The 9,705-nt window shown below is 30.1% G+C and overlaps 1 protein-coding gene across 1 annotated transcript in view; it reads right to left on the minus strand.

Moving 5' to 3' along the window:
- The window catches only part of LOC105626675 (ras-related protein Rab-28-like), a 19,120-nt gene extending 9,698 nt beyond the window's left edge, over window positions 1-9,422 (minus strand). Inside the window, exon 1 of the mRNA XM_012207968.1 lies at window positions 9,348-9,422. Coding sequence (XP_012063358.1) covers window positions 9,348-9,422 — 75 coding nt within the window. The remainder of the gene's footprint in view (window positions 1-9,347) is intronic.
- Between the last annotated feature and the right edge of the window lie 283 nt (window positions 9,423-9,705).

Consider the following 9,705-nt stretch of genomic DNA (forward strand, 5'->3'; position numbering starts at 1 on the left):
TGTGTGTGTGTGTGTGTGTGTGTGTGTGTGTGTGTGTGTGTGTGTGTGTGTGTGTGTGNGTGTGTGTGTGTGTGTGTGTGTGTGTGTGTGTGAGTGTGTGTGGTACCACAAAAAGGTGGTAAATTTTAGGGATATATAATACACGTTAAAACAAACCAAAAAGTAGTCTTAATGAACAGTACTCTGAAAACCTTTTATTTCTGAGTTATGAGGCATTTTCTTCTGTGAAAAATAGAAAATAACTTTTAAATTTACAATAAATGTTCAATTGTGTCTTCCGTCCATTTCAACATACAATTCTCATTGAAGATCGAACGCGTTCAAAGATTCCAGATTTATTCCGTTTTATTGACAACAATTTTCAATTCTCTGAGTCAATTCATCTATTGTATCAACTGATGTGGCATATACCATGCTCTTCAAGTGTAGATAATCCAACGGATTTAAATTTGGTGAGCGAGATGGCCATACAACTGGACGCCACATCCTATCTATCTTTCTTAAAAACAATTGATTAAATGATCTAACATTAACGAGGAAATGGGCACCACTGTGCATGACCACATTCGTTATCTACGTTGCAAAGAAATATCTCCCAAAAGTTCGAATAAATTATTTTCGAGAAAATTAAGACACTTGTTAGTCTATTAAGCAAAATGTAAAGTCCGATTAGATGGTCTCCAAAAATACCTGCCCAAACGTTCATAGAAAAACGATGCTGATGTGATGCTATAATATGATAACATGAGGATTTTTATCTCCCCAAACATGTTATGAACATTGATCCTGGTGAAGAATACTTCATTAATAAAACAAAATATTACACAAATCGTGGATCTTGATTGCATCAATTAAGAAGTCATTGACAAAAAGTGATTATTGCAAATCAACTAGAAGAGCCCGAACGTACTGGACATGATAGGGATGCAAAAGTTGATCATGCAAAATGTTCCACAGTGTGATGGCTTGATCTTTTTTGCAGGGCGATTTTTTGACAAGATGTTTCAGAATTTTCTTCAATTGTGCGTAAAATATTTTCCTCGAATGCAGGAATTCTAACAAGTCGCGGTCTATCGCAGTCAACTAAATTTGGTTTGAACTGTTCGGTCTCATGTAAACATTGATGAATTTTGCTAAACATTCTTTTACTTGGCTGTCAGCGATTCGGATAAGTTGCATGATACAAGCATGATACACTACTTTTGAAGCATTGCCCTTTGCTCTGCCATACATAAAATGAATATCCGTCATTTTAGAATTTGTGTAAAAATTGACCATTTTTCAGATAACACAAAACTAGACGGTTCACAATTCAAAGTTGAATACAACAATCCCTGCGTAATTAAGTGATCACATACGGACGTAAATGAACTGACTAAGAGACTTGGAAATTATTGTCAACAAATATGAAATAAACCTGGAATCTTTGACCTTCAATGATGAAACATGCCGAATTGTGTATTGACATGAGCCGAAGGCACATTGAACATTTATTGTAGATTTAATTTATTTTCTATTTTTCACAGAAGAAATGCTTCATAATTCAGAAATAAAAGGTTTTCGGAATACTATTCATAAGATTTATTCATTAAGATTTTTTTTATTTGTTTTAACGAGTACTATATATCCTTAAAATTTGATATCACCTTTTGGGAATATCCTGTGTATACATATATGTTTGTATCAATCATTTTTTATTTTTGCATACTTTCTTATAAAAACTTTCTTGGGCTCATATTATCCTACCCAGAAGGTAATATGAGCTAATTTTTAATAAAAGCACTCACCACCATTTGTATTAAAATAATCAATTTCGATACTAAAATAAAATATCAATAAATAAAAGACTTCAGAAAACAATACAATAAATAACGAAATTAAATAATGGCTATAAAAGTCAGCGCGGGAGACAGTGCGCAAATTAACAAAGTTGATATTCAATAATTTGCTATAAAATTTGTATGTTTCGATTCTGGGTTTGAACCTTTTTCAGCAAAAATTACAAATAATAATATAATTTAAAATTGATTAGATCATATAACCGAATAAAACCAAAAGTATAAAAGATAAAACGTACATAGCAATAAAGAGACGTTATATAAAAAATCTTAAAAAAATCGGAATAAATTTCATCAAATCAGATGCTGCAAATTGCTGTTACAAAGAGAAATGTAAGACCAACACGACAATAGTTGCATGGCTGGTTGAATTACTTGCTTGTGTCAACAGTTAAAATAATGTTGTATGTTCGTAGTAATAAATAAGAAGTAGATTTATTAATATTTTACAAACAAAACTATACTTTGGTACCCTGGGTTCTTTCTCCTATCTTTGCAGAATTGGTGATGCAGAATTTGGAAAGCAGAGTGCTGGATTCTTTAGGTGTTTGTATACCCTTTTTTATAGATACGTTGATGATTTAGTTGTGGCAGTCCCTTTCTCTTTCGTCGATAATGTTTTAAAAGACTTTAACTCATATCATCAAAGATTGCAATTTATCATATGGAGATGGATGATAAAAAAATCAATTTTCTAGATATTATCATTATTGACAGTCAGTAAATTTGATTGGTATCAGAAACTGTTCTCCTCAGATAGATTCCTGAATTTTTTGTCGCAGCATCCTGTTATCCAAAAAAGAGGCGTTATTATTAGTTTAATTAACAAAGTTTTTCTTCTTTCACATCCGGAGTTCCATCAGAAAAATATTGAATTAATTGTACTCATTGTTACAAAACAATGATTATCTATTGGATTTCATTTGCAATACTATAACAAACAGAATTAAGTTTTTAATCTATAATAAAAGCGTTAAACGTTATCATACAAATTCTGTTGCCAATGAACAGTTGATATCACAAATTAACCTTGACTCACCTTTCCTCTTGTGAAATAAATTTCTCGAAAAAATTCAAACATAGAATAAAAAATTACTTTTTACAGCATGCATAAATTAAATCAATTCATTAATCATTAAAGTACAGAAAGACCCGTTACCAAAGAGCAATAAAATGAATGTTGTTTATAAAATTGAATGCAAGGACTGTGCATCTTATGTACAAACTGGAAGGAATTTAAAAATCTGAATATCAGAACATATTAATCAGAAGAATCATAAGACAAACGTTGACCCATTCTATTATTACTGGTCACAGGATGCACCATAGTTATGAATTGGTCTAATGTTAAAATTCTGGATGAGAAAGAACATATCAAAAGCACCTCAGAAATGATATATACAATATTAAGCGATGGTCTTAATTTGAAAACAGATACAAAGAGTTTAATCCAAGCAATACAATGATTTAATTAACTATTTATAAAGATATATTCATTGTTTATATGTATTGACTACTTCTTAACATAATACATTGCCACTTTATATTTGACATTGACGATCTGACTTATTTTACATTATATTGACTGATTTATTTGTATTATTGTTAACGATTTGAATTTTTCAATGCTAATGCATTTGATGTGACAATGGGAGTGAATTGATACGATACAGTATGTAAATTTTGATAAGTCTATTCCTATTAATTATTATTAAGAACATACAACGTTATTTTAGTTGTTAACACATGCAAGTAATTCAACTATATTGATTATCATATTGGTCTCACGTTTCTCTTTGTGGCAGCAATTTGCAGCATGATTCTCTGATTTGATGATGATCTGATTTGATGAAACTTATTGTGATTTTTCTAAAATCTTTTATATAATGTCTCCTTATTGCTATGTATGTTTTATCTTTTATACTTTTCATGGTTTTATTCATGGTTTAATCAATTTTAAGTTATATTGTTGTTTGTAATTTTTGCTGAGAAAGGCTCAAACTCGAAACGTATAAATTTTATATGATATTATAGCAAATTTTATTTAATATTGACTTTGTTGATTTGCGCACTGTCTCCCGCACTGACTCTCATAGCCATTATTTTATTATTTATTGTATCAATACATCTATCAAATAGTAGTGCATAAAATTTTTTTATTCTTCAGTATATGCTAGATATATCAAAATGTTTCACGGAAAAAAAATGTTTCTGGCTACAGCTAATCTTGATTAGCTGCATTAGCTACTATAGCTATGAAATTTGTTAATACATACAAAGGATTTGCTGCTGTAGCTAATATAAGAATATGATAGCAAAGTATGTATGTCTGTTACAGATCAATTTTATTTAGCAACATGAAATTGATTGTTATAGTTATCGGATATATCCGTGTAAAAGGAAATTGTCTTTACCATAGCTAAATATGATTTGTTGAAATTGTACTTGATATCAAATTGTCTGCTACACAGAAAATATTTGCTACAATGATCAATAATAGCAAAATGCTTATTTGTTACAATGATAATATTTAGGTCTCACAGCTAATGGAAATTAAATCTTGCAGATACGACGTTAGGTATCCATATAATGCTACTGAATTAGTTGTCAAACCTAATTTTTAGCTGTGGCAACTAATCTTTTTTTTTCCGTATTCCTTAAAGTGCTCACAATATCTCCATTCAATCCTATAATATTTAAAGTGTATGATTATCCTTTATTTTATTAAGGAGGGACACTCTCCTTAAAGGACATTCTCAAAAAAATCAAAAATTTTTTTTACTTAAATTTATAGTGTTATTCATATTGTTAAGAATAATATTTTAATAATTTTATATCAATATCTCAATATATAATCCCGTTAAAATCAATATCTTGCATTTCCTCACTTCGCCGATGAGTCTGCTCTATTGCGCAACAAAGCATTTTTACAAAATTAATAAAATTTAAACTGTTTGAAAGTGGCTTAAAAATACAAAATATAAATAATAGGGAGCATACAGCCACAACACTAGATGTTTTAAATGGAAGTATATTTAAAATTATAGCTTTCATCGTTTAATTTTATATATTTTTTTTATTTAACATCTTGATATTGTTATGTACTAATGATGTACTCACGATTGATCGAAACATCTACGTTATTATATTATAATTTTATTATATTATAATTATAAAAATTAATAATTTTGAAATAATTCTACGTATTTCTCTAGCTTTAAGTATGCAGATAATAAAAAATTTTTAGGTTTCTTCCACAAATCAAAAAGTGTAGAAAATTCCGTGTACACAATATATGTACTCGCTCAAAAAAGGAAGCTCTGCTGATATAGTGTCGCCATTTTACGATTAAAATTTTGATAAAAATTAAAAAAAATTTTTTTGTAAAAATTCTCTCGAAAGTTCATATAGTAAAATCCTTAAAATTGATGATTTTTGGTTGATTATTATTAATTTACTAAAAAATTGTCAAAATTAGATATCATTTTTAGGTCTCAAGGATGGTGTTCCCTCTTAAATTGTTTAACATATTTATTTTAATAACTAATGTTATCAGAATTATGTATAATAGAAATTCACATTCTTTTGTTTAGCTTGAATGTAAATAATTTTTCATTTTATCTCGCATAAATACAATTTTCCGACGTGGGATGAGATCTTGGGGATGAGAACTGTGTTGTATGTGGGATATAATATATCAGTTAATATTAATTCATTTAAATTTATATATTTCATGTTACTTTATTGATTTACGATCACGATTTTATTGATTATTATTTATGATCATTTACTTATTTACAATTATACATTTCCAGCACAAAGTTTTCTAGATTCTGGGATTGAAATTTATGTTGATATTTTTTGTGTTTTTCTATCAATTTTTGGGAGTTGCAGCAAGCAGTTGCAAGATAACAGTTACACTTGCATGCATAATAAGTCTCTTTAGATTTTAAAAAGAAAATAATTCCCAAAAAGCTATTTATTGTTTTAAGTGCTTTATTTAGTAAATATTATAGATTTTATTTTGCCTTCACTTTTTCGGATTGGAAGAAAGTAATACAATCGAACCTCTAAAAGTAACTTGTCGAGACCGACCTCCGTAAAAATAAACAAATGCGCATGCGCAAGCATATGCTCGATTAGAGGCTCCGCACAATAAAAGGGACAAGGAAGAGAGACAGAGAATAAGAATTTCAATCCTATCAGAAATCATGTATTGTGGAATACACAGTTTCTGATAGGTAAAATTCTTATTCTCTATTCCTTTTGTGCGGAGTCTTTTATTATATGGAGGTTAAGACATGACACTTACAGAGGTTAAAACAAAAATAGAGATTTAACTGTTTAAGCTAAAAATATTATGATTTTTTATTCTTTGTGCTATATCTATACAGAAATTATATAGAAATTATATAAAGAATGTGCTATATCTATATAGAAATTATATAAAGTATAGTCGTACTTTTTTTCATATAAGTGGAGCTCTATGGGACAAATAGTTTCGATGCAGCAGTTTAAAGTTATAAAGTAAAAGATAAAAATTAATCGCTTGAAAATACCAATTTTTTATATTTTGCCTCCGCAAACGTTTCCGATGTCTCTGATGAGAAAACTACATACGACATTATTTGAAGTAGACTTTATAATAAAAAAAATGCGACTATAGAAAGCTGTCTACGATTAACAGAATCGGAGATATGAAATTGTGAATGGATCTAAAATTATTTTTTTAAATATCCAGTTTTTAATTTCGAAATCGCTGTTGTAATTGCTATTATGCATGTAACTGTTATTTTGCAATTATTTACTGCAACTCCTAAAAATTGATAAAAAAATAACACAAAACAATAATATAAATTCCAGAATAAAAACAATAATATAAATCTCAGAATACAGAATATAGAAATGTACAGTTATCTACATGTAAATAACTAAATGATTATAAATAAATTAACATGAAATATATTAATTATAGAGTAGTACAGATAAAATATTAAGTACAGATTTTTTCCAAAAAAATTTCTGCCAAAAAAAAAACCGGAGATTCATTTAAAAAACCGAGGTTTCCTACTGAAAATAGGAAAAGTGAGCAATTGTGATTATAATCTATCTTTTTAAATTATTTGCAATATTTATTATATATGCAAATATATAAAGATGAAAATGTGGCTTTGCTGGCTTAAGGGGATATTCTAAGGGTAAAATCGATTTCATTCATATTTTGCAAATATTTGGTATAGAAAATATGTTTGTCAAAGGAATTAGTTCGATTCGCAAATTAATAAAGTTATTGCACCTGGTAGGGAGCGATCTTCGATTCATTTTCGCAAAAAAACTGCAAAGAAAAATTCGAAAGATATCGACTTTCCTATTTCAAAAGAATTTGGTGATGAGAAGAAAAAGAATGAAGAAGCTGAAAATGTTGCAACATATTTAATGGTTTCCGGCGACAGAACATGGAAAAGAAAGGATTCTAGCTGATTGATTGTAAGTAAAATTATCTCTATATAATTAGTACGAAAAGGTTTTGAGAAAAACTTTAAACGCGTTTTCTCAAAACCTTTTTCAAATTGGTTCCCATGATATTTCGAAAAGTTGATCAATCGAATCAGGCATGCGCACAATTCTTTAGCACATATATGACTATAACCCGTATTAAGATCAAGTTGAAATACATATTTTTGTAATTTTTACAACCATTTTGGCAGAAAAGGCGCGATCGAAACTTAATTTTCGACATGACGACATTTTTCAAATTATCAGTATTTTTTCTTTATTCTAGTACCTGCTATAGCCAAATTCATACTAATTAAGAATTTCTTTGATTTTTGTTTTAGAGCAAAAGAGCTGGAATCGTGGGAGTCATAAACCTAGTTTTATTTTTCACGACTTAATACTTAATATTTTATACAGCGCATATTAACAATTATTTTTTAATAAAAAAATTCTGAGACGTTCTTTAAGTATGTACAAATATGTAGAAAAAAACCTTGTCTCAAAAAACTTTATCTTATATTTTTTAAAAATTCGCATAAAAATTCAGCTTCTAGACTAGAATATCCCCTTAAGAGTTTATTTATTACTAAACTTGCATAGCCGCATAAACGTATACATAAAAAAGTTATCTAATTTCATTATAAAGATATAAAATGCAATTAAATTTTCTTTATGTATATGTTTATACGATGTTTATGTAAGTTTAAGATTCTAAGTCAGCGAACAGCTTTTTAATGTTGTTTTGCAGTCAAGTGGGGATAAAACGTTAGCTTTCCTTTACTGCACAAAATTGCACTTTAATACTTTATATATAAAAAAATAGTAGGATTAAGTTTTATAAATAACAGTATTTTAGTTTTATAAATAACAGTTTTATAAATAAGGTGAATAAATAACAGTAGAAATTGTGCCCAAATATATAAGAATTTATCCTGAATCAAAAAAATATCACGCAAAAAATATTGTCGATTTTTTTTCCTCGTGACGTTTGTCATTTCGCGACAAAAAGAAGGTCAGAAAATAGCTTCCAAAATTAAAGGTTAATAAATTCATACTTGACCTACATGATTAGTCTTGTTAATGCAAAAATGCATCGATTAGAAAATTCGTTTCTGCCGATTTGCTTTATTATTCTATCATTACATAGCAAATTGATGAATACGATAAACCGCGAACGTCGCATGTTGCGAAAGTTTCCACATTGGATCCAGAGACACGAAGTCGCGACCGGAGATTTCATCGATCCTAATTCGCATATTACATTCATCGTTAATCTATATTGCACAATATGACCGTATGTTTATTTTACACAGAGAAATATATATAGTTATCACTACATCAACAAAACTATAGTAATACTAACATGAATAATACCTACAACAATCAGAATCGTAAAGAATCATATAAACATCCGTAAAAAGAATTATGAACTCGTTAACTTTACCGCCCATCACAGTCGTCACGAAAAGATAACGGAAATGACTTCGCACCAATTTTATGAAAATGTGTTTCTGCGGGTTTGGCTAATTTTTGGATCTGTTATAGTTCTCTTCATTCTGAACAAATGGACACAATTTGATCCTATGAAACATTTCCGCGCTACATCAAATCTTGAAAGGTCTAATAAAATTATGTAAAATTTGAACTTTTCAAGGCTTGTAGCACAGAAATGGCCCACACATGTAGAATCACATTGTGCCCATTGAGACATTTGTTCAGAATGAAGAAAACTACAACATATCCAAAAATTAGCAAAATTTGCAGAAAGACATTTTCTCATAAGATTGGTGCGGGATCATTTATCAAGTACTCTTCGATAACGAAACTCTCCCTATCACCTGTTGAAAGATTCTTGCTGTAGCGTTTTTCACCATGGTGATCACAAACAAATTTAAACGGACGGATACACACTAATAAATATCGCTCGTTAAGTGCCGAGCACCTCCGAAACTAGGGATCAATCACCTCTGTTGACCATCGCCGCGTTTTCAAGCGATGCTGATAAAAACTCACTTTGCCGGCACCGGAGTCACCCACGAGCACAATTTTCAGCCGCTTCTCGATCGATTCCTCTTCAATGTCCGACATTGGAGATGTGACGAAGATACAGGTCGAATTGACGATAATCCTCGATGGTGATCATACGAGCGGCATGACTTGTCCGTCGGGACGGTTTTCGACTATAATGGCGCATGGAATGTGGCAGCTCGCGTGTTGTGGCCGACAAGCGAGGTCCGAATCGACCGGCAGTGGTGGCCAGTACGCCGTCGTCGTCGTCGTTGTCGTCGTCTACTCGCAAGCATGAATAAATTAGCGAATAATCGATAATAGAACCGTGGCATCGCCAACGTGCGTACTTCGCGGTTAGTAG

Source organism: Atta cephalotes (genome assembly GCF_000143395.1).
Source record: "Atta cephalotes unplaced genomic scaffold scaffold00006, whole genome shotgun sequence".
In the NCBI taxonomy this organism is placed as follows: Eukaryota; Metazoa; Arthropoda; class Insecta; order Hymenoptera; family Formicidae; genus Atta; species Atta cephalotes.